Raw genomic sequence first — 26378 nt, 5'->3', positions numbered from 1 at the left:
ATAATCATTTCCACCACTTTTCCATTTTTGTTTTAAGTTTTTTTATTTATTTTTTTTTATTTATTTTTTTTTTTGAAGTGGCACATCCACATTTTCTATTTAAAAGCATTGCTTCGTAAAGGTACAACTGCAACTTTTTATTATTTTAAACTTAATATATTTTCTGCCGGTAACAGTTACCAGCTAAATATTCTGTTTTCACTTTTCAGTGGCGGCAGCAGCTTCCAGTTTTAAATTCAAAATGCCGACAAATGTAACTGCGACTGACAGTCAACCTGAACCTGAACCAGGTAATGAATCGTTTGCAATGTCTTACCAAGAACTTATTCTCACCAATCGAACTAAATGTTTCGAATCATTCTTTTTGCCGTAAACAACCGTAAAATCTAAAATTTACTTTTTGGGTATTGTAACCACTTTCTGGGCAATGACCAACTCTGCCCCTAATTTCTTGTCCCATGGCGTACCACATTGTAGGATCTCACCCATATAGAGTACAATGGTGGCAGAGAAAAAGCTAAAAAGTACTACCCTAACACTTGCCGAAAATGCCAGGTTTTATGGCGTTCCTCAATGTAGGACCTCACCCTTATAAAACAGAATAAAACCCACTCTGATTTGCTTGTTTAGTAAGTTAGACATACAGTAGGGTGGGGCAACACGGGATACCATTAGCACTTAATATACAAATATCCTGACCCTGTTTAAATACAAATATCCTGACCCTGTTTTAAACAATTATCAACGCTCTCTGGGAGAATAAATAATTCTTTGAATGTTTTTTGTTTACCACTAAATGGGAGGACAAAATAGAATGAAAGGTGTCCCATCTTCCCCACACTAATATACAATAGGGTGGGGGAAGATGGGAAACTTTTTAACTCTATTTTCTCGTCCCGTTTAGTAGTAAACAAAGAACCTTTAAAGTATCATAAAACTATATCCTCACGATTTCCATAGACCGTTGTTAATTATTAAAAACACGATCAGGATATTTGTATATTGTGTGCTAAAGGTATCCTATCTTCCCCCACCCTAATGTATGGAAAAGTAGAATATTGCTGGATCTAAGTTTGCCTGCTCTTTCAGTCACTACTGAAGTTCATTTTATGTACGCTTTTTAAAGATTCACATTTATTGTTCAGATAAGCGGTAATAATCCTAGCCAGTGAGCTATAGCGTAATGACATAGACAGAAAAGATCACCACGATATAGATTACAAACATACTATGTTGAGATCATTACACTAAAACACAAGACTAACTTGGGCAATACGACACGTTACACAACGACTGCAAACAGAGACTGATAATTTGAAAAGAACGATAAAAAGAGGCGCGTAATCAGTGACGTCACGCCAGGCGCTACCGTACTCGCGCCAAAACCGTTAGTGACGTCACAGCAGACATCAAAACTGAGCGGAAACATGACAAAGTTCGGATATAACATGTTTAGATAAAAAAAACACCCGGTGGTTTTGATCTACATTATCCACCATACAAACCATTTCTTTCTAGAAATTTCCAAACCCTCCATATTTGGAAATCTGGCTGGAGCAATTCAAACTGGTTTTGGTGGAACTGGTTCAGAAGGTGGTATCCGACCTGGTGCGTTTAAATTTAGCTTTGGTTCGCCGAAACCGAAAGCTACAACACCAGTGCCAGGTAATGGTTAATCTATAAAATATTTTGTTTAATGTAACTGGTTTATTCTAGTCGTTATAACACAGGTGTTCTGTTTCATGCACCTTGTGCCTGCTTACGGGTTACCACGTATGCAACTTTATGTGTGTCTAATCTTTTGAGATTTTTATAGGAATTTTTACATATATATTTTTATAGGGCCGAGCAATATCAACATATTTGCAAAGGGTCCACTAAAAAATGTTTAGAAAAGTTTTGGAACTGCTGCTTTCACTTATAACCTCTGGGTTACAGACAGGCTCGCTAACCATTGTGCCACAGCGCCAGACTAAGATGAACTTACTGATTATTTTTTTCAGCAGAAGATAAAGGCGAGGGGAAGAAAGATGAAGACGCAAGGTCTCCCTCTTCTAATCTGGACACAAGTGGAGGACCTCATATTGATCCCATTGTTGATCTTCCAAATCTAGTGGATGTTGGAACAGGAGAAGAGAATGAAGAGGTGAGATGACTTTGAGATCTTTTATTCTTCTCATATCAATGCGGGAATTTTTTAAATTGAAAAATATGGAATCTGTTTAAAATTTTTTAACATTTTCTATTTAAATGTACGGCAAAGGTTAAACATGTAAATTCAAAAGTTAAAATAATTTCAACTTTGCCCATTTTAATTTTTAAACATTTTTTGAAAACTGTTATATAGTAGCGTGGAGAAAGGCAGGGCACCTAGTCATAATATCCAAGTCCTGTTTTAAAAAATTACCAACGGTCTATGGAAGTTGTAATGATTTGGTTTATAATTCTTTGCATGTTCTTTTTAAACTACCAAACGGAAGAAAAAATGCAGTGAAAAGTGTCCTATCTTCCCCCGTCCTACTATATAACTGTTTTCGGAAAAATGTTCGAAAATTAAAATGGGCAAAATTACATAAAAACTGTTTCAATTAAAATACTTAGATTAAATTACACGAGGTAACACCAGTGTTATAAAAACTGTCATTGCCTCGTTAGTGTGACAATAAATAGGTTAATTCATTCTTTTATTTTTTCTTTTATATAATTACTAAAATTTTTAACTTTTCAGGCAATATTCTGCAGCAGAGCAAAATTATACCGATATATAGATGCTCAATGGAAAGAAAGAGGTCTCGGAGAAATGAAAATTCTTTGTCATAAAAATAGCAACAAATACAGAGTTGTTATGAGAAGGGAGCAAGTATGACCGTTTTATTATATTTTTTTTATTTCAATTTAACCTAATTGTACAGTAAAGTAATATTTGCTGAAGCTAACTCTATCAGCTATTTTTTAATCACTAGTAAAGTCTATTTTAGATATGCTGAAATGTCATTTTTAAGTCAAATTTACCTGAAGAAAAAAAATACAAACTGTAATAAAACTTAATTAATTCAAATTTAAGCTTAAAAAACTAAAAAAAATTAATAAATAAAAAAAATCTCTGAAATGTAATTTTTAAGTTCATGTTTTGTTAAAAAAAAATAAAAAGGTCTTTTTAAATTATCTAAAATTATTATTAAATTTTTTATTTAATTAAATAAAAATGTAAAATATTTTATTTCATAATTTTTGTGCAGGTTTTAAAAATATGTGCAAATCACTCTATTGCCCCTGCCATGCAACTGAAGTCATACGGTGACACAGGAAAAGCGTGGACGTGGTCAGCAATGGACTTTTCCGACCCAGAGCTCGACCCTCAGCATGAGGTGTTTGCTGTGCGCTTTAAAACCGTTGAACTTGCAAACGAATTTAAAGAAAATTTTGAAAAAGCCTTTTCCGTTAGAACTACTGATAAGGGTAAGTCTATAGAACTAATTGTTTAAATTTATTCTGTTACCTCTGCTACCAGGCATACTATAAATAATATTTTAGTGGCTTATCTGGTATAAAAACATTTTTTCAACGGAAATATACTATGTTTAAATTTATTTATACACAATTTGTTTTAATTTTTTCTATATTTTTTACCACTTAGTCTGTAAAAAAGTTATCAAGTTTTTAATTTTATCAATATAATTCTCCTTTCTTAAGATAACTTTTCTTTCAAAAAATACCATTAATTAAAAAAAATTATAATTTAAAATGTTATTGTTGTGTTATTTAAAAAAAGCAGTAGGTGGAAATTAACCGGTAAAATACGATTAAAGTTTGTGTTTGAATCTCACATCCTTTCTTTTTCCTCTTCTTTATCATTTTCCTCCTCTCAGGATCCTCCCTCCCTCCTCCCACCACTCCATCCTCCGCATCTGTTGCGTTCCTCCGAAAGGAGCAGCAGGAGCAAAAACTGCAAGAGCAAAAACTTCAGGAGCAAAAACTCGAGGAGCAAAAACTCCAGGAGCAAAAACTCGAGGAGCAAAAACTCCGAGAGCAAAAGTCCTCCGGATCTTTCAAGATCACTAAAGAAGCGGGGTCATGGAATTGCAACGACTGTTATGCGGGCAACAGCGCTAAACACGCAACATGTCCTTGTTGTGGATCAGCCAATCCAAACCAACCGGCCCCAGCCCCAGGTATTTTTGGACAGCTTGTTATTTAGTAATAGCAACATTTTTATGCAATTTATTTTTTTTAATCCTATTTTTATGTTTTTTATAATGTAACTTTTAATTATAAAAAGTTTTCCTTAAAATTATAGTTGTACTAAACAGTTTATATATAAAGTAGTTTCTTTGGTATAAAATAAATATTTTTTGTACTAACGTTTTGTCTACACTACATTCCCCAATTCATATACTAAACCATGTTAGAAAAAGCCAAACAAAATTTCTTTGTTGTGTAGATTTTTGTAATCTTGATTTGAACAAAATATTAAACGTGTTAAACAAATTTCAAAAAACAGGTTTAAAACGGGGCAGTTTCTTAAAATCGTTTTAAAGTATATTTTTCTTATTTCTAAGGTTATGTACATGTACCTGAAAGCTTGTATTTAAAAAAAAATTAAAAACCGAATTTAAAAGATGTTTTTCTTACACGTTGTTCAATTACACAGTCTGATTTTTTTGTACAATATTTTTGTATCACATTGTCATTTTAAAAAATTCTCAGGATATTTCTCACACATCAAAAAATACAACTTTAAATAAAATTTCTCGCACATAATTTACTCAAAATTTAACAGCCAGCCATTTTCAATTAAAAATTTTAACTATTTATATAAAAAAAACTGTGTAAATTTTATTTTCACAGGTGCTAATACAAATGCAGCCAGCAATGCTTCTGCTTTCAAGTTTGGTGTCCCAACTTCTACAGCTGCTCCTAAGTTTAAATTTGGAGAGCAGGTGCCTATTTATACTTTTATTAATAATTTTTATCTGAAACCCAAACACAGCGGTTAACTTTGCATCTAACTCAGAGGTTATGGGTGTGAGTATCGCCGCTGCTACCATTTTGGCGGGAAACTGAATGGCAAATGCTAAAAAGATCACAAACAAAGTTACAAAAAATCACAAATAAAGTACAAAAAGTTACAAATAAAGTTACAGAAAACCATAAACAAAGTTACAAAAAATCACAAATAAAGTTACAGAAAACCACAAACATAATTACAAAAAATCACAAAAAAAGTTATATGAAAGTTACTCTCGAGCAGATAGAGGTGTATGAAACAGAACACCCATGCTATAACGACTGCCACTGCCCGTCCATATAAGAACAAATAAGTTTCATTCATTCTTTAATTTTATCCTGTATTTTAGGCTTCTAGCAGTCCTAGACCAGCCAGTACTTGCTTGGAAAACATTTTACTTGGTAAAAATGTCAGTACCACCACCAATGGTAAGTTTTTGCAGCCATATTTACTGTACACAATATTTTTTTATATAAAGTTATAAAGCAATTATTTTATGAAGTTAATTTCAAAAATTTTATCAAAACAATTGTGTGCAATTTTAAATAAACACACACAAAACATTATAAGCATACTGAATATATATATAGTAGGGTGGGGGAAGATGGGACACCTTTTCATTTAGTTTTCTCTTTTCATTTGGTGGTAAACAAAGAATATTCAATGAATTATGAAACCGTATCTTTACGACTTCCACAGACCGCTGTTAATTGTTTAAAACACGATCAGGCTATTTGGATATTAGGTGTTAAAGGTGTCCCATCTTCCCCCACTCTACTATATATATATACTCAGTTTTACTGCTTCCAAAAAGGCAGTTGAATTAATTTTTTACAACCCAAATGTGTGGTATATTAAACACATACCAAAAAAAAACAGTTTTTTTAGCTACAAAAAATATACAGTCAATACTCCATTTTACAATGCCAAAAACCCTTCAAGGAATAACATGTTAAAACATAAAAAAAAATATTTATTCACTTTTTTGTTTCTGACAATGCATTATGTTCACATGAATGCTGTATTTTATCTACAACTCTGCAATATTAGTGTAGTACTAGCCTTACAACAGATTTTAAAAAAAATTAGTTTTAGTATATTTGGTAAAAAGTATATTTTTTAGTGAATATAAAATTTATCTAAAACCAAATTTTGGAATTTTTTAATTTGAATTCCTAAAAACAAATTGTCACAGCACAAACAACAACCGATCAAAAGTTTTCGTTTAAATTTGGTGGCGATTTATCAAAACCAGCTGCAAGTTCCAAGTTTCAGTTTGGTTCACCGCAACCTACAGACAACAAGGTGATTTAAGATTTGGGATTACTTAGGAATAAGAATGGCAGTTGTTTAAATGGCTGGGATATATTTTCAATAAATTTCTGTCTGTTATTTACTAGTTCACCTGTACTTGATTTTATTTTTGTTTTTTTACTATGTGATGGCTATATTTTGTTATATTTATATAGTGGGCTGGGGGAAGATGGTACACCTTTAGCATGTAATATCAAAATATCCTGATTGTGTTTTAAACAATTAACACTGGTCTATGGAGTCGATACGGTTTTATAATTCTTTAAATATTCTTTGTTTATTACCAAATGGAACAAGAAAATTGAATGAAAGGGTGTCCCATCTCCCCCCACCCTACTATATATTATCATCACATTTCTGTCCGAAATTTAATAGTTACCTGTATATTGTTGCCTTTTTGTTTTGTTTTTTTCTGGGACCTTTTTATGTGATAGCTATTTTCTATTATATTATGGTCATATTCAGCAAGACATTGCATATAAAACAGCTTTAATTACTTGTGTTCATTATGTTTTAAACCATGTTATTTTTATAATTTTAATTCAAGCATAACAGTTCTTAACCAAATTACAGTAAAAATCAAAACAATTTTGTTTAAAAGATAACAGTGTTCAAAAATGCATTGTATGGAAAATAGCCGGGAAATCTGTTTTTCCATTCAAACACGCTTATTTTTAACAACCATTTTCTCAGGAACCAGTAAAAGAACACACAGCTCTACAACGAACAGGACAAACTCCAACGAATTCAAGTTTCTCATTCAAGTTGGCTAACAGCAACAATTCAACAGGTAATTGTATTTTACTTGGTAGTTAGTTTAAGGCTTTAAGGGGTTAGGATTCTACAAAAAGACACCTAACTAATTTCAACATTTAATGAAATACTTCGTATTATTACAAGGGTGGGGAAGTTAAAGAACCTTTTTATTCTATTTTCTCATCCCATTTGGTAATAATAAAAGAAAATTCAAAGAAATATAAAACCGTATCCTCACGACTCCCATAGACCGTTATTATTGTTTAAAACACGATCGGGATATTTGGATATTATGTTCTAAAGGTGTCCCATCTTCCCCATCCTACTATACTGTAAATAATGGAAGATTTTGAAAATTTTGGGAAAAATAAAATATGTCCCTGCAAAAAAGTTTTAAAGGCCTGGTTTAACCTATTTTGGTTCAAGCCAGTGTAAACTGGATCTAACCAGTTAAAACCCGCTTATAGATTACAAAATACTTAGTCCTACTTTTTAAATAAATAGTGCAAATATGCAGACTGGGTTTTGGGGTAATAGGCCAAATATGGGTCCCCGACAAGGATCTCTACAACAAAAATTAATTACAAAAAAAAAATTTTTTTTTAGCACTAAAATTTTACACATTACCAAAATTATTTCAACCATTTTAGGTGATGGTAAACCATTCAGTTTTGGTTCCCAAACCACTGCAGCAACTGGTTTATTCTCTGCACCATCTTTTGGTGCGCCACCACCCAACACCACCACCACAACCAACCAAACTTCACAACCGAAATTTCCAACCATGGATAGCGAGAATGAGGAGGAAAATGGAGACGAGAGTAGTCAGGATGAAGAAAATGATGACGGTAAAATGCATGTACCTAAAAACTCATTTAAAACAGTGCAAAAAAAAATTTAAAAGACCGCATTTAAAAATCTGATTTTAGAGATTAATTTTCTGATTTTAAAGGTAAATTGTATGTAGCTGAAAGTTTATATTACAAAAAAAAAACAGAATTGAAACAGCGCATTTAAAAAACTGATTTTAAAGAATATTTTTCTGTTTTTAATGGTAATGTGAATGTACCTGAAAACTTGTATTAATATAACCGATTTAAAACTGCACAATTTAATTTTAAAGAATATTCTATTTTAAAGGTTAATTGCATGTACCTGAAAACTTAACTAAAAAACAGATTTGAAACAACGGATTTTTTCTTACACATTTTTAATTGAAAAGTAGGATTTTTTTGTACAATATTTTTGTATCACGATGCTATTTAAAAAAAACTTTTTTCAGGATATTTTCTCACACATTATAATATATAAACTTAAAATTTTTTCCTCACACTCTGATAATACATTTTCTAAGGGAATATTTCTTATTTTCTGATACTTTTTAATAGGGATGGGCTAAGATCCAAACTATTTACCTTTAAAATAAATAGTTTATTTTAAATATTCCCTTAGAAAATATAAATAAATAGTTTAGAGTCTAATATTCGATCGAATCCGAATATTCGATGACGTCATTCAACTAATTTACTGTGGTGAAACAAATGAAATTGTATAACCGGTGCATATCCAGCGTTGTTTCTATTGGTATCGTTCTATCGTAGCGTTATCTGCGAGCCGAGAAATTAATTAAAAACCTGTCAATCAACGCCGGCCGAGTGCATATAAAACGCGGCGCACCGGCTATTGGCCACATGCAATCAAAGTTTTACTCGATTTCTACACCATTATAGGATCCATAAGTACAAAGGTAAAACGTTGTATTGATGAGTAGATTTTTCGTTATGAATACGGTAGAATTTAATTCATATTTCGTTTTATCGTATTTTACCTGTAGCCAGGATTGTAAAATTTATAAATTGTAATGGTTTCGTTAATTTTTAAATATCTGGAATCGGACATTGTATAAAGCTAAGCTTCTGAGAGTGCGCCATAAAGAATAGGCGGGGTCCGAAAGCTAATGACGTCATAAGGAGAAAAGGCGCACGCGAACACTCTCGGTTTTAGTCTGAAGGCGCGTTAATAAAAATTCCACAAAACACGTGGTTTCCGATCAAACGAACACGTGGTTCACGATCAAAGAGACCGCACAAAACTACGAGTTTCGTGAATTGCACTGTTACGAGATGTAGAATTAACTACTGCTACTGGTTAATTCAAGTTAACAAAATTTAAACAACATTTATTTATAACTGTTACAGAAGATTTTGCAATATTAAAATAAAAACAGTTTTACGATTTTTCGCTTTTAATTACCAAATCATACGCGGAAACATAGGCCACTCAGTAGTTCGTAGGCGCTGCGATTCGTTAATTTCCTAGAGTAAATTCGAACGAAATTTGTGTGAACTGAGTTACGTTATAAACTCTAATGTGAAACCCGCGTAATTGTTGGTTGTAAAATCAAGATTTTTTATATTCAGACGATCACGAAATTACTGTTTTGGCGAATTCAGTAGTGTGTGTGGCATTTCGTGGGCAATAGAAAGTATTCGGATTCGACCACGCATATTCGGATTCGATCGAATACCTAAAAATGCGTCGAACAACGCCGAATATTCGGATTCGGATTCGATTCGGCCCATCCCTACTTTTTAAGATGAATTAGAAATGTTTAAAAACTTGAGAAGGCCTGTGTCACGATCATAACCAATTACCTTAACAAGTATTTAAACAGATAAGATGCTGACTTTGCTTTTATGTCTTAATCTTTTTTAATTTTTCAAACTTAAAAAGTAATCAGTGATTTGAGAAACAAGCAAAAAATTAGAAACGAGAAAAAATGAAAAACAAGCAAAAAATGAAAACAAGACAAAATCAGAAACAAGAAAAAATGAGAAACAAGAAAAAATTAGAAACAAGAAAAAAGGAGAAAAGCAAATGATCAAATGTCGTTTTAATATTTATCTCTTCATGCAGATTACTCCACGGAGGAGTCTGAGGGAAGTTATGAAGATGAGCAAGAAGAAGATTTTGTTCAAAATCATCAATCTCCAATGAGCAAGTTCACAGCTCCAAAAGTAATTTTTTAAACACAGATTAAATAAAATAATCTTTTAGCGGCTTATCTGGTATTAAGTAGTGCATTTTCAGCATTTCTTCTGTCATGCGCTACGTTTTTTCATACCAGCTAAGCCGCTAACATTTTACATTATGCCTGGTAGCAGAAGTAATAGAATATTGAAGAACAATTGTTGCTTAAACTGTTTTGGAATTTTTAACCAAAATTTATGTTGTAAAAATACATGTTTGTATTAAAAAGGCTACAATATTAAATTTAAAAAATTGTTTTCTTTTTGCAATCCGGTAGTAATGCACAGAACATAGGTGTATTTTAACACTTTACTCCTGTATATTGCTTGATGCTATTTTTAAGTCTTCCTTTTCTAGACTGAGGGTATAACAGTCGGGAATAAACAGTCGGAAAAAGATGCAGAACAAGATGAAGATGATGTGATCTGTGTTGGTGAGGTCCTCCCATCCCAGGAGCTACAGGAGAAAGCGAAGAGCCTCCAACTTCATCCTTCATTTTATAATTATCTTAAAGATGGGGAAGAAGCAGACTCTGAAGGTGAAAAATTAAAAACTTTTTTTTTATTGTTTTTGATTTTACCATTTTTTTTGGAAAAATTGTAAAAGACGTTGTTATCATACAAATGTATTTGTGTATAGTAGAGTGGGGAAAGACGGGACACCTTTTGCACATAATATTCAAATATCCTGATCGTGTTTTAAACAATTAACAACGGTCTATGGGAGTCGTAAGGATACGGTTTTATAATTCTTTGAATGTTCTTTGTTTACTACCAAATTGGACGAGAAAATAGAATGTAAAGTTGTCCCGTCTTCCCCGACCCTACTATATAGCATTATACACATTCTCAGTTGTAGGTTTTTTCTATTAAATACAAAATGTCATTGTATGCAATACAAATAACCTACATTAAAATAAAGTTTTTCAACTTTAAAATAGAGTCAAGTGCCACTGCATCTGACAAACCTGAAACCGAAAATCTTGAAAAACCAGCTTTAAAATCGGATGCTGCTAAACCTGTTGAAGTCAGCAAATCAACATTTGCGTTCGGTAAGAATTGTCTTCGAAAATCATTATTTTGGCATGTTTTATTAAAATAATAACTAATAGAAAGAGTACTGAATATTTTAGTATAGAGTAGTTAATTTTTTAAGCCATGATATTACATGTATTTCTAGTCCAATTATTTTCCTTTTTTCCTTTTATTAATCCATGATATTACACGTAATTTTTAGTCCAAAAATGTTACCTTTTTTTCTTTTTTTTTAGCCTGTAATATTTCATGTAATTTTTAGTCTGAATATTTCACAATGTTTTTTTCTTTCTTAACCTATGATATTACATGCAGTGGCGCAGCCAGGGGGGGTTAGGGGTTCGGGACCCCCCTTTTTAAACCGAAAAAAAAAAAAAAAAAAAAAATTAAAAATAAAAAAATTGAAAATTTTTTGATTAAACCCCCCTTATTTTTTTCTGGCTGCGCCACTGATTACATGTCTTTTTCCCCCCGATTTTTTACGCGACTTTTTTGACTACCAGGTAGCAATACTGGAGATGCAGGAATAAAGTCATTTGCGGATCTTGCTGCAAGTTCTAGCTCTGGTTTCAAATTTGGAGCGACTTTTGCACCACCAACTAGTCAACCAGTTTGGAGTTCTGATGGAAAACCAATTTTTTCAACAACAAAAAACAACAATAGTGACTTGTATCAGGTTAGTACATTAAGTGTTAAAATATATTTTAAAAAAGAAAAATTTAATATAAAAAATTATTAAAAATTGTCAGAATGAAAAATAATTAGTTACTAGTTTTTTTTAAATACCAATCATTAAAAATAAAAACTAGTATAAAGAAAAAATTACCAAAAACATTGTTTTTAATATTTTTATTTTCTTTTTTCTAGGAGGAAGAGGAGAGGGATATCCATGTTGAACCAATCGCAAAGCTCCCTGACCTGGTTACCGTGGTAACAGGAGAAGAGGGGGAGAGGACAATTTACTCTCAGCGATCAAAATTATTTCGCTGGGACAAGGTTTGTTTCTTCTTGTGTTATTTAAATATTTTAAATGACTTGTTTTAAAAATTTGTATTAAAATACATTAAAAGTGCTCATTTAATTAAAGGCTTATAACTTAACAACTTAACAAGTAAAACCACATTAACTATTCTATTCTGTATGGGTGAGGTCCATGAGGACCTGGGGTTTAGGCCAGATTTGGCCCATTACCCCAACACCCTTGTACGTCCGGAAGTGACGTGCTCGCGGTAGTCAAGTTTTTTCTTTATGTTACGACTCTAGTGTTCCAACCAAGTCCCATTTTCTGTCCTGATTCTTGGCCCGTAGGACTCCATCTGCGGACTATTTCTGCAAAATACTACACTAACACCAAATGTTCCATAAGTTATATACACCAATGTAAACTTATCTGGAATAAATGCAAAAATCTAGCTTTTTAGAAAAATATAGTAAAAGACAAAGTATTAAAGTTTCCTCCCAAAATAACTAAATCACCAACATATTGTGTTTTTGGTAGTGTAGCATAAGAAATTTTAAAGTTAATTTTGATAAAATCCCAACTAGGTCTGACTGCATGGCAGACAAAGCATTCTATTTTATTAAAATATTTAAGTATATTAGGGTGGGGGAGATAGGATACCTTTTTATTCTGTTTACATGTTCCAATTGGGAACAAAGAACATTCAAAGAAATATAAAACTGTATCCTCATGACTCCCATAGACCGTTGTTAATTGTTTAAAACATGATCAGAAAATTGGTTATTATGTGGTAAAGGTGTCCCATCTTCCCCCACCCTACTATACAGCTTATTTGTGTGAAATGATCACTCCTATAAAAGACATTAAAATATTGCGCAGACTTTAAAGCAATGGAAAGAAAGAGGTTTAGGAGATATTTGCATCAAGCATAATCAAGAAAATGGAAAATTTCGAATTGTCATGCGACGTGAACAAGTTTTTAAAGTGAGTGAATTTCATGATATTCGTGCATGTGATATTTATGTGATCATGAGTTGTTTTTTTGTGATAATGAGTGATTTTAGATTAATATTTAAATGCTAATACACTGGATTTTCTTACAATAAGATATTTTTTTGTTGTTTAAATAAAAAATCTCACAAAACTTAATTTATATCAACGTTTTACTTCAAATTTTTAACTTTAGAAATTACAGATGTGTAGAAAGTATTTGTAAGGTTTTAAAAAAACTTTTTAATGCTAAAACACTATGCTGGTAGTTCTAGAATAAATTTCATTATTGTTTAAATAGTTTGTTTTCTATGGGTTTCTAAACTGCCAAAAAAGTGGCTAATTTTAACAAAAAAAATTATAAATTCATATATATTCTATATAAAAATTGTCTCACTTTTCCACACTGACACCTAATGGTCATTATTTCCGCAGGTTTGTGCGAACCATTACATCACATCCAAGATGAAACTTACCCCGATGCCCGACTCCGACCGTACATGGACGTGGATTGCAGCAGATTTCGCTGACGGCGAAGAAACGGAAATCGAAAATTTTGCCATCAAGTTCAAAACTTGCGAACTCGCCAACTTGTTCAAGGAGAAGTTTGAAGAATGCCAGGTAAAAACATTATTGCTTAAAAAATTAGTAGCTTTTTTTTACTTTTTGTAACGTTTTACTTAAAAATGAGTAGTTTTTTTTATTTTTGTAATACGTTACTTTTAAAATTAGTATTGCTTTTCTTTTTATAACATGTTACTTGAAAACTTAGTGGTTTTTCTATTTTTTGTAGGATGTTACTTAAGAAATAAGTTTTTTTCTTTTTCGTAACAATATTGCTTAAAAAATTAGTGATTTTTTATTTTTTGTAACGTTTTACTAAAATTAGTAGTTTTTTACTTTTGTAACATGTTGCCTAAAAATGAGTAAATTTCTTCATTTTTTAACATTATTGCCTAATATGTAGTTTTTCTACTTTTTGTAACATTTTACTTAAAAATTTGTAATTTTTTTACTTTTTGTAACATGTTACTTAAAAAAATCTTTTTTGTTTTTATACTTTTAAACAATTTTTGTCAAACTGGGTTCTACTTGTTACAGCTTTAATTCAGATAATTCTTATTCTTTTTAGTTTTTTTTTTTATATTTTAAATGTTTAATATTTTATTGGTTTTTATAATAGTTGTGTTAATTTAGTCTTTTAATAATTATTATTGTATCTCAAATATATGGCTTAAAAATTTGTTATAAATTCAACCATTAAATTACACTAAAATATTTGAAAAAAATAACATACAGTTGTACTTAATATAAGCAACCAAATAGGAGGTGTAATAATACTTGCAACAGGTACTAATTGACGACACAAACGCGACAACCACATCTGCTTTTCAAGAAACTACAACAGATCTCATCAACCAGGCAGAAAAAATGAAATCCGAACTTGATTTTTTCAAGGATAAACTTTCTGTGAAGCAGAAAATTGACCTGGAGAATACATTGACTGAAGGCAAGTCTGCCAACTTAAAATTGATTTTCTTATTCAAAAAAAATTTCAAACCTGAGAATTTTTTGTAACTAATAAATTTCTTTAAAAAGTTTTTAAAAAAAAATTTTTTTTTTTATTTTAAAAATAGGAAAGATACTTAAATTATATATGTTTTCTCAAAATTCTGTTCCTTTTTTAGCACTAAATTGGCTAAAAATCTGCTTAAAACGTATTTTCCCAAACCATCTCTTTATAAACCCCATGTTTCAGGTGCTGAGGTAAAAAGTCTTCCCAAACTACCAGACCTTGCTTTAACACCTCTCGTTAAACAACATCAGAAAGACAAAGAAAGAATTCAATCTGAAACAAGGTCAGTTCATTAATAAATATTAGGGCTGTGGAAAAGTTAACGGTTAACCGGTTAACCGAACCTATTCGGTTAACCGCTAACGAAAAGTTCAAGTCGTTAACCGAACTATGACGTCATAGGGCATAAACGTATATCAATATCTGTCTTATTTACATGAAAGGCACGTGTTCGTGTTCGTTGATTGTTGTTTTGCAATAAGACAAAGTGCGCAGGGACGCTGTTGCTTTGATCGTGCCCTACAACGGCGATTACGCCATCAATCTTGATTGTTAATACCGCAGGCTAACTAGTTTTGCAACATTATATTGGTGTAATACACAACTTAAATGTTTTCCTCAGCCAAGCAGCGTGTTTATTACGAAAAAGCAGGCATTCACACGTGGATTCATTGCATCATAATAGCGATTGTTTGACCTGGCAATTGATTACGACATAATAGCAATTCACACGTTAATAACTGCGTCATAATTGCAATTCACACGTTGATTATTTAGACGGCAGGTGTTTTAAAACAGGTTTGAATATGAATAAGAAAGCGTTACTTTGACGTTAAGAACGTTTGCCCGTGTATTGCAAGCATAGCCATACGTTCGTCGTAAAGTTGCCTTTAAATTCGCGAAAGAAAAGCGATAAACAAGACGCTTTTATTAGGATTACACTTGTATCGGTTAACCGGTTAAAACTGAACGGTTAACGGTTAAACAAAAATAGGGAAAATCCACAGCCCTAATAAATATAAGAAAAAAAAATGCCTTTGGTTATAATATACCATTTATACAGTAAACAAAAAACGGCGTGACATTTTTAACATAAATTTGCTAGTTTGCTACAGAAGGAATGTTATAATGTTTTACAAATTTCAAAATAGAAAATAAAAAATTTAAAAAATAATGAAAGTATGAAACATATATTTTTGATCATAGTATACCACTTAAACACTAAACAAAAAATTCCATGAATTTTTTAAAATACATTTGCTAGTTTTCTACACAAAGAGTATTGTAATGCATTACAAATTATAAAATAAAATATTAAATTATAAAAAAACATATGTTTTTGTTCATAGTATACCACTTAAACGCTAAACAAAAAATTACATGAATTTTTTAAAATACATTTCTAGTTTGTTACACAAGGACTATTGTAAAGTTTTACAAACTATTAAATAAAAGTTTATAAAACATATATTTTTGTTCATAGTATACCACTTATACACCAATCAAAAAATGGCAGGACATTTTTTACATACATTTGCTAGTTTTCCACACAAATACTAATTTAATGTTTTAAACACTACATTGATTTCCCTCAGTCCTCCCTCTGATGACAAGCAAGACGACAAAGAAAATGTTGAAGTGACCGGAGGTATTTTAACTTTAAATTTTGTATAATATTCGCATATTTAAACAGTATTAGACTGAAACCTGTATAAAAAAAAATTTTTTTTTCAATTTTTTTTTTTTCAATTTTTCCTTTATATCAGTAATGTACACATAATTGTATGTGTTGTTGTGTTTCGTAAAAGTATTTCTGCTTTAAATATAACTAATAACTTTCAAAGCATTACTACGTGAAAAAATAAAGTAGTAACTTTTAAATAATATGTACATTTATATAGCTATATAATATGATATATATATATATATATGTTGTGTAAGTGTACACTACTTTTTAAATATATATAGTAGAGTGGGGAAAGATGGGACACCGGTTTATTCTATTTTCACGTCCCATTTGATAGTAAACAAAGAAAATTCAAAGAAATATAAAACCATGTCTTTACGAGTTCCATAGACTGTTCTTGGTTGTTTAAAACACGTTTAGGATATTTGGATAATATGTGCTAAAGGTGTCCCGTCTTCCTCCACCCTACTATACATATATAGGTTCTAGGTTCTACATGTGTAGCTTACTTTTAAATAATATAAACTTTAAAACAGGCAGGACAAGAAACACCTCTATTAGTCTCAGCAAGTTTGAATTTAACATGAAAGTAGACCCTACTATGCCAGAACATGGTTCGCACAAAACAAGAAACATAAGTGTGTGTTCGGCTACAAGGTGATGTGCTTGTTCTTATATTATATATTTTGTTGCTACTGTTTTTTTTTCAAATATATTTTGTTTTTGTGGATTGAAAAAATTATATGAAATACAAAATCTTTGTTTAAATCCACAGCACTGAAGAGGCAGATATACATGTTGAACCAATTGTTCCATTACCTGATAAAGTAGATGTTCCTACTGGGGAAGAACAAGACCAGGTACAAACAATTTAAGTTCTAATTTTTTATGCTACCTGAAACTTTTTTCAAAATTTAAATTTTTTTCTAATTATTTTTTGGATGCAGAATTGTTTATTTTTGTAAAAGAAAAACGATTTAAATTAAAAATGCATTTGGAATATTATAATTTTGATACATTTTTTGTATACTTTTTTATTTAAACCTAAAAAAACAGGTTTTGTTCGAAAATCGTGTGAAGTTGTTCGTATTTCATCGTGAATCAAAGCAATGGAAAGAAAGGGGTTTGGGAAAAGTTCGAATTCTACAAAACATAAACAATTATAGAATACGACTTGTTATGAGAAGGGAACAGGTAAGGGTCTTATAATATTTAATGAATTTTAAAACCATGATAGTAACTCATCTATTTGTAATACTGTTACAGCTTTACTCTCTTTACAGCAGCATTTCTTTAAAATTCCTTTTCTCTTATTTAGAATGTAAATAAGCTACCAATCAAGGTCCACTTCAGTTGACGGGACAGGAAAATTGTGCCAAATGTAGCTTACTATTCTAGTTCAGAATAACTGCTAGCCTTGTAGCTTGTTGATTCTTTATCGTCTAGTAATTAGTTGTTTTTTAATAAATGAGCTTCATATTACATATTGGGGTAAATCTGATAAAGCATCTTTTAAAAGGGTAAAGCATATAAAAAGTTCAAGAACCACTGTTTTACAGTGTGTTAGGTTGGATATGCATAAACTATCAGTTTAGGTTTTAACATATCCATGTAAGGAACATATTAAAAGCAATTGTAAGCTATCTTTGCTTTAAGAAACAGTAGGGTGGGGGAAAATGGGACAGCTTTTCATTCTATTTTTCGTCCCCTTTAGTAGTAAATAAAGAAAATTTAAAGAATTATAAAACCGTATCCTCACGACTCCTATAAACCGTTGTTAATTGTTTAAATCGCGATCAGGATATTTAGATATTATGTGCTAAAGGTGTCCCATCTTCCACCACCATACTATGAAAAGTACCAAGTCTGGTATTTGAACTTACAACCCATAATTCAAATACTGTTTAACTGTAGAGTCCACACTCTATCCAAAAATTTAAAAAATTCTCACACCCTTTGCAACATTATACAACGAATACACATTTTTTCCAGGTGTTTAAAGTTTGTTTGAACCACTTTATCACGGAAGCAATCCACTTTAATTTCAAAGAGAATTCCGATAAAGTACTTGTGTGGGCAGCAACTGACTTCTCCGACCCCGATAAACCAAATGGAGAGGTTTGCTTTGTTTTTTAATACATTTGTATTTAACATTGTTATAATTATAACACAGCCTGTATCGCATTTGCCAGCATTTTAAACATTTTTGAATCTTTTATAATTTTATTTTTTATATTTTGTGTTTTTCAAAAAAAAATTTATTTTTAATTTTTTTTAGGTTCAACCTGTTTACAAACAGAAAGTATATACTTCATTATTTTTACTAGTTGCCATAGCAAAACCTAATGTAGAAATTGCTAATACACGTTATAGTAACAATGGTTTGTAGTGCCGTCGCACGTAAATATACGTTTTACCATTTTTTCGCGTGCAGCGCTTCATTTGAGTCAATAGTAAAGCACGTATACGACAGTTATTAAGAAAACATTGTCACTGTTTCATGGATTCATGTTGCTTACTGTTGTACGATTCGCAAATTTAATTTGTGGCTTATTGAAAATTTATAGAGTCTGGACCACGCTCCTACAAGTTGGTTTTAAATGAAAATTTACACTTAATAAAACTATCTGTCGTATTTTTTGTGAAAAAAAGTATTTAGTTTGGCCAAAAAACGTTTCTCTTATAATTTGAAATATATTCCACTCTTTAATATAAGGCAAAATTAATGCGACACCATTTATGCATTTGTTTAAATTAATGCGGTGTCGAAAGTGTCTTGCTTAAGAGCACACGTACACCCACAATGGTAGCAGCATCAAGTCCTGAACCAGCTACCGACTGTTCCCGCTTAAATTTTTACCCACATAATTTTCCAGATGCTTCAGTTTGCAATGAAACTGAAATCAGCAGAAACTGCAATCAATTTCTTGAACACAGTACAAGATGGAAACGAAGCTTTTTCAGTCAAGAGGTTGCTTGACCCTGTGTCTATACTTGAGGATAAATCAGGTGTGCATTATTTTGTATTTCAAATTAATTCCCAAAATATCTTTGGCCTATTGTAGCGTTTTACACTGTCAGTATAGCATGTTGTTTTTACTGCAGAAAATTTTGGTGTTGTTTTTTTTAATAATGTACTTTATTTTGATTATTGTTGTTAAATTTTACTATTTATTTTTTCCCAGGTGTTTATTTTTGTAACTAAAATAATTGTGTACTTGGTTGCAGGAGTTTGGTATGGTGCAGTTTTTTTAATCGTTCGTAGTTTTTCACATTTTATATACATTAGAATAGAACTACTCTTTTAGCATTCATATATGTTATTCTAGCAATTTTTACTTTTGTTGTACTTTTATCACTATATTTTGTAAATTTTTTTTACTACTATTTTTTTTGTAAAAAAATTTTTTTTTGTATTTGTATTTCATACAACAGAGACAAACACAAGTGTACAAGACGCATCAAATGCTTCTCAACAAAGTGAAAACGGGAACACTTCTGTCCACAGATCCCCAGTAAAATCCACCAAACCAGCTTTCTCATTCGCAAATGTTGCTACACCGTTTGGAAACAAAAACAAACCACTTTTCAGTGACATTGTGTTCGGTATGTTGATGGTCCTTTTTAATTTTTTTAAATAATAAATCTTTACTGGCAAATAAAAAGATATAAATTAAGTTTAAAAGAAAAATTTACATTTTTTATTTTGCTGTCACGTTACCGAATGTAGAAATTGATAAACCTGTACTGGCAAAAAAAGGTTTTAAGGTCAGTTTAAAGTAAAATTTTTTTTTTCTAATTTGATTCTGTTTGGGTGAAGTCGTACAGTGTGGCATGCTGTTAGAAGATTTTGGACAAAGTTTTTTACGCCCAATTTATGTATTTAATAAGACAGACTTTCAACAATGGTTTGCTTTTATTTGAAATAATTGCGGCGTTTAAACAGCACACTTAACTGTTAATATGCTTGTACACTTAACTGTTAATATGCTTGTACACTTAACTGTTATTATGCTTGTACACTTAACTGTTATTATGCTTGTACGCTTAACTGTTATTATGCTGTACCAGTATCCTTACAGGTAAAAAAATTCCCCAAAAAATTACTAAAAAATAAAAACGCAATATTTTTTGTTGACATCTCCTTATTACGTCATAACCTCTATTATGACATCACAACCAGGCACACCAAAGACACAACCAGCAGCACCAACAACAAAGTTCACATTTGATGCAAGCTCAATATCTTTTAACTTTGGCAGCACAAGCACACCGGCCACAAGTGCCCCACCGTTCCAAATTGCCCCTGCTGCGGTAGGTTCATTTTTAGAATATATTAATATGTTATAGGTTTTGCTGTCATAACTTTGGAACAGGGTTAATGTATGTGTTTTTACACCAGTTTAAACGCAAAGCAGTTTTTGCACTGTCGTTAAATGTTTATACAAAGAGGTGCCAAAGTATATTGTATTTGAAACATTAAACAATAACTTTTCCTGTATTATGACTGTCTACACAGCAAAATTGTATTTTTTAAAAATTAAATATTTTCTATTTTATATGAGTGATTATGATGAAAGCAATTGTAGAAAAATGTTAATAACAATTTACTTAAAACTTTTCATTTACTAAAGTTTTTATTTTTATTCAAATTCAGACGCAAAAGCCAGCGGCTAGCAAATCCTTATTTGGTGTTGTGCAACCTTCAACTGGAAACAATGATGCCAGTCAACAAAAAGAACAAAACACAATATTTGGTCAACACTCCTCAAAATTTCAGTTTGACATGGCAACAGCAGATAATGATCAAAATGGAGTAGACACCAATGTTGGTGAAAAGGAAACTAAAAAAGTTGAAAAGGGTAAGAATTCTATTTTCTTATGTTCTTGTTACATGTATAGTTATATAATTTGTCCTGCTCCGTGGCTTAGTGGTTTAGGCGCCTGCATCGGAACCAAAGTGTTCCCGGTTCAATGCTCGCCGGCGATACTAACACTGATCACGTATGTGTCCTTAGGCAAAACACTTAACGGACATTGCTCCAACCCAGCAGTTACTAATGGGTTGTCCAAATCATAACCATATCAAAGCAAAAATCATGCACAAAAGTTAAAAGTGTGGTAACTCGTAAGCACATGGTTAAAAATGAAGATCATATCATTTTACAATATAGAGAGGGAAATCAACGATAAAAACAATCTTTAAACATCTGATATGGTTAAAACGTGTGAAAAGTGCGTCAGTAATAAGTGTGGCTGTTAAATATATTTGCCATATGAATACACACACACATGCACACTGAAATATTGTAAATTTTATCTATATTTTCAGAGTAATCACTTAATATTTATCAATTATTATCCTGGTGGCGTTTAAATTAACCAGTTAATACAATTTAAACCAACCAATCACAGCACAGCAACTATTCCAACTGTCCAATCAAATTTAAACACCAAATTTAACCAGCCAATCACAGCCCAAATAAAATTCAAATGAACCAATCAAATTTTCACAGATGCAAAACCAGTAGAACTTGTTGAAACGGACACAAATGATGAAAAAGATTCTGAAAAAGATGATGATGTTATTTTTGTTTGGGAGGCGGTGCCAACCCAGAGTCAACTAGAACGATCACGAAAGCTACAACTTCCCCCATGTTTCTTTCTGTATGAAAATAACCCAGATCTAGAAGGTAGTTTGAAATGTTCGGTTTTAGAAATAATAGAAATAGAATAGCGTCGGGGAAGATGGGACACCTTTTCATTATATTTTCTCATTCCATTTGGTGGTAAAAAAAATTCAAATTAGTTTAAAACTGTTTCCTTACAACTCCGATAGACCATTGTTAATTGTTTAAAACACAATCAGTATTTGTATATTTATATATTATATGCTAAAGGTGTCCCATCTTCCCCCACCCTACTATATCTAAGTGATGCCACTTCCCAATCATGTGCATTTATGTTCTGCATAAATGCCTTTTTTCTATTTCCTATTTCTTTTTTTATTTATTATAAATATTTTTAAGGTGGTAAAAATACGCAAAGTGGGTGATTATAAGACTTTAATGCTATTTTTGTATGTTTTATCTTTGGTTATAACTGAACAACATGAGACAATTTAATTCTTTGCTCTCATTGTGTAAGAAATGCATTAATTTACCAATTTGTACAAAACATATATATAGTAGGGTGGGGAAAGATGGGACACCTTTGGCACAGAAGATCCAAATATCCTAATCGTGTTTTAAACAATTAACAACGGTACATGGGAGTTGTAAACATACAGTTTCATAATTCTTTGAATGTTTTTTGCTTACTACCAAATTGGAAGAGAAAATAGAATGAACAGGTGTCCCATCTTCCCCCACCCTACTATATGCAATAAACAAACAATTAATGTGTATGAACTACAAAATATTCATTTCTTCTGTAACTGTATATGAATTTAAGTTTAAATGTTTAAAAATGTCACATTTTTTATTTTTTTAAGAATCTGATTAAACAAAATTATTTTTTTAAACAAAAATTCTATTCAAAATTACTAATTTTTCTTCGTTTTTTTACCAAAACTTATTTTTCAAATCTTTGCCCCTCAGATGTTGACAGTGAAGAGGAAGATGCGATCCTGGAGTACATGAGATTACGAGATGATCCGGAGAATGAAATTAAAGATGAGGAATACAGAAAATCACTTTCTCTTCGAGAAGATACCCCTCCACCTGAAACTGGTACAAAAATTATAAAAAAATGTGGAAAAAATAAAGTTTTGGTTTTAATGTAAATCTATATTACAGTGGGGGAGATGGGACACCTTTTATTTATATTTTCATGTCTCATTTGGTAGTAAACAAAGAACATTCAAAGAATTATAAAACCAAATTCCCATGACTCCCATAGGCCGTTGTTAAATGTTTAAAACACAATCAGGATATTTGGATATTATGTGCTAAAGGTGTCCTGTCTAAATATCTGCATAGTAAGGCTTATATTATAAATCTATGCATGACTTTTAAAACGCATAATAATTTTTTTAGCAGTGTGTTTTTATATGAATGTTATTATAAGACACATTCCATTTCTGAATATTTTTTGGAATTTTTTTTTAAAAAAATATTTGTTGCAGCTGAATCAGATAAAGAAGAAACTCCCTCTCCAGAAGAGAATGAAAGAGAAGAAGAGCAAAAGAGTGAGAATCAGGAGCTCAAGGAGCAATCTCAGATTGGAGGAAATCTTTTCGGAAATTTCACGAAACCAGATTTTTCGTTTGCATCGATGGCTACGGCTGTTGATAATAAATATGCGTTTGGTGCAAGGAAAGACGCAGCTGTGAGTTAAGGGTGTTTGATATTGAAAATTCTCTGCAAATAAGTTCTACTACCTGCTGTAAGATTTCTTTAAAAAAAAATTAAAAAAATCTAACACTTCGTTATTTTATTTTAAACTAAAGCGAAAATGAATTAAATGTGTGTTGTTAGGTGCCCAAGTCTTATATAAAGGATACCATAATATGCTCAATACGATACCATTGACGGTGTATGTATAGTAGAGTGGGGGAAGATGGGACACCTTTTCCTTCTATTTTCTCGTCACATTTGGTAGTAAACAAAGAACATTTAAAGAATTATTAAACCGTATGCTCATGGCTCCGAAAGACCGTTGTTATTGTTTTAAACACGATCAAGATATTTGGATATTATGTGCTTAAGGTTCCCCATCTTACCCCACTCTACTATATCTTTAGGACAACATTTAACAGACATTGCTCCAGGCAGTCCCAAATCAGTTGTTACATTGTCAGCCACACAGAAAAAAATCTGTGAAGTTACTTTAAAGCGTCTATAAAACAAAACACCTAAATTATAACAACTGTTTTTTCCCTGCCATGCAGGGATAATAAAATAAATTAAATTCATTTTCCACACAGTTCACAGTAACAGCAGCACAGTCGATGCTCTTCACTGGAGCCTCACAAAGTCCGGATGCTGATCCGGAAGCTTTTAATCCGGATTACAAACCTGTTGTCGCAGAACTTCCTCCTCTCATTGAAATGAAGACAGGAGAAGAAGAGGAAGAGGTTGGAGAAATTTTTCTCTTTTTGTATTTTTTATGTCCAATGAATTACATAAGTGGTCTTTAATCAAAAAAGTGTTCAAAAAAAATTTTTTTTTTTCAATTTTTTTTTGAAATGTTTCTTTTTGGTTTACAAGGGGGCTCACGACCCCCGAAACCCCCCCCCTGGCTTCGCCACTGTTAGTGGTTATCAATTTTTTCGTGTGACGGTTTTTGAAAGGTTTGTAGGACTGGCAATGGAAGGTGTTTGAAATTTGTTGAAAAAGTATTTCCAAATTTATCGATATGTACATGGACATGACAGTGTCCATATTTTACTCTCTATGGGTGAGATCCTACAGCTAGGTACACCATGTGACCTGGAATACCAGACTTGACCCAATCCCTTAGTTTTATTAAATATCTTAAAAGTGTTTTTTGTTTATTTTCATTAGACAATTTCTGTGATTTTTTTTTGTGATTATTTATCAAAAAAATCTTCTCAGATACTCTTTAAAGAAAGATGCAAAATGTTTCGTTTCGACAACTCTATATCAAACTGGAAAGAACGCGGACTTGGTGAACTGAAAATTCTCTTCCATAAAGGGATGAACCTGCACCGTGTAGTGATGCGCAGGGAACAGGTTTTCAAATTTGATTTTGTTTTTAATTTTTTATCAGATTTTTTATTCTTTTTTATCAGGTTCTAAATTTGTCTGTATATTTGTTTGTATTTTAAGATTTTTATTAAAGTAAATAATTGTTTGTTATAAATGATTGTATTTATTGTGTAGGTATACTAAATTAGTTTAAATATTTTATAGTACATCCGTTTTTAACCTGACAACAAGAATACTTTTTTCCAACTTGAAATGTTTTTTTTTGTAGACTTTTTTCAAGGTTCAAACTTTTTTTTTAACTTGTAACTTTGTAAACTTTTTTCAAGGTTTTAAAAGTGTGTGCCAACCATCTAATAACCAAGGATATGAACTTGCTGCCGAACTCCGATAAATCGTGGATGTATGTCGCCAACAATAAATCAGGTTAGTTCAAACAATAACCTTAAACAGCAGTTGCTCCAACCCAGTGGTCACTGATGGGTTGTCCAAATTATCAGCCATACATAAAAAAGTCCAACACTAAATGAATTAGTGTTAATCACCTACAAAGTAACATACATGGTAACTCGTAAGCTGGCACGAGGTGTTAAACCCGTGTGATAACGACTGTCGTTTTCCGGCCACGCGAGGATAAAGTAAGTTACATTCATTCATTCATTCTTTTATTGTATTACTACCATAAAGCAAAACTTAAAGGTTTGTACAGTACATGCCGTAATTGCTGTATCTTTTTTTGCGACAAGTTTTCCGTCGCTTAGACAGCCGCCCACTTTACTAGCAGATCTTGCCGAAGCGCAAGATGATTTCTGAGGTAGTATCTGACGATTGCAGTTTTCAAATTTCTGGGCTAAGAGATCATGTGGCGGTTTATTTAGCTAGCCTTTATTAAGAAAGACGTTGCGCATTTTATAACGACCGTCATTGCCCCGCCATATCAACACGAACAACTGTCTTAACTTAATCACGTCGTATTACAGACGGCGAAGCTGAGGTTGAAAAACTCTCCGTCAAGTTTAAGACGCCACAGATCGCCAACCAATTCAAAGAGATCTGGGACACCTGTCGACACGGTAGCTGAAATTGGTAACTGGTATTCAACTAATATTAAACTGAGGTGCTTTCCCCGTGACGTCATAGGCTGTGACGTCACCAGACATTGCCAACGGCTTTTAATCAACAGAAATCGCTTCGTCAATTGAGTTTAACCGATTCATGATTACCGTATTGAAATAAAACGATATTCTGTAGTTTGGTTTATTTTCGTCCGTGTTTGATTGGATATAACTGGCCTGCATCGTGACAAGGCGTGGTAGAAGATATGTCATGGGAGAATTGGCATTTATAACGTAA

General features: G+C 31.8%; 1 protein-coding gene across 3 annotated transcripts in view; it reads left to right on the top strand.

Annotated features, from left to right (window-relative positions):
• The window catches only part of LOC149732282 (E3 SUMO-protein ligase RanBP2-like), a 46482-nt gene extending 20207 nt beyond the window's left edge, over positions 1–26275 (top strand). Inside the window, exons 30-65 of one of the 3 annotated variants that reach the window (XM_089883371.1) lie at positions 210–282; positions 1517–1665; positions 2004–2146; positions 2729–2860; positions 3240–3459; positions 3870–4172; positions 4849–4940; positions 5358–5436; positions 6204–6313; positions 7016–7112; positions 7729–7926; positions 9995–10095; positions 10466–10646; positions 11049–11159; positions 11646–11818; positions 12010–12138; positions 12983–13087; positions 13529–13714; positions 14444–14603; positions 14853–14952; positions 16265–16317; positions 16893–17013; positions 17132–17216; positions 17413–17550; positions 18349–18474; positions 19233–19365; positions 19792–19962; positions 20540–20670; positions 21014–21218; positions 21873–22049; positions 22956–23087; positions 23483–23685; positions 24284–24433; positions 24915–25052; positions 25355–25451; positions 26006–26275. In XM_089883371.1, coding sequence (XP_089739497.1) covers positions 210–282; positions 1517–1665; positions 2004–2146; positions 2729–2860; positions 3240–3459; positions 3870–4172; positions 4849–4940; positions 5358–5436; positions 6204–6313; positions 7016–7112; positions 7729–7926; positions 9995–10095; positions 10466–10646; positions 11049–11159; positions 11646–11818; positions 12010–12138; positions 12983–13087; positions 13529–13714; positions 14444–14603; positions 14853–14952; positions 16265–16317; positions 16893–17013; positions 17132–17216; positions 17413–17550; positions 18349–18474; positions 19233–19365; positions 19792–19962; positions 20540–20670; positions 21014–21218; positions 21873–22049; positions 22956–23087; positions 23483–23685; positions 24284–24433; positions 24915–25052; positions 25355–25451; positions 26006–26106 — 5003 coding nt within the window. In that variant the 3' untranslated portion in view covers positions 26107–26275. Of the gene's footprint in view, positions 1–209; positions 291–1516; positions 1666–2003; positions 2147–2728; positions 2861–3239; positions 3460–3869; positions 4173–4848; positions 4941–5357; positions 5437–6203; positions 6314–7015; positions 7113–7728; positions 7927–9994; positions 10096–10465; positions 10647–11048; positions 11160–11645; positions 11819–12009; positions 12139–12982; positions 13088–13528; positions 13715–14443; positions 14604–14852; positions 14953–16264; positions 16318–16892; positions 17014–17131; positions 17217–17412; positions 17551–18348; positions 18475–19232; positions 19366–19791; positions 19963–20539; positions 20671–21013; positions 21219–21872; positions 22050–22955; positions 23088–23482; positions 23686–24283; positions 24434–24914; positions 25053–25354; positions 25452–26005 lie in introns of all 3 variants that reach the window. The other 2 variants (XM_089883370.1, XM_089883369.1) reach the window with 2 other exon arrangements.
• Positions 26276–26378: the final 103 nt, after the last annotated feature.

The sequence above is a fragment of the Ciona robusta genome, chromosome 8 (genome assembly GCF_009617815.1).
Source record: "Ciona robusta chromosome 8, ASM961781v2".
In the NCBI taxonomy this organism is placed as follows: domain Eukaryota; kingdom Metazoa; phylum Chordata; class Ascidiacea; order Phlebobranchia; family Cionidae; genus Ciona; species Ciona robusta.
Note: the sequence above shows the minus strand (reverse complement) of the source record. Positions and strands in the feature narration are given on the sequence as shown.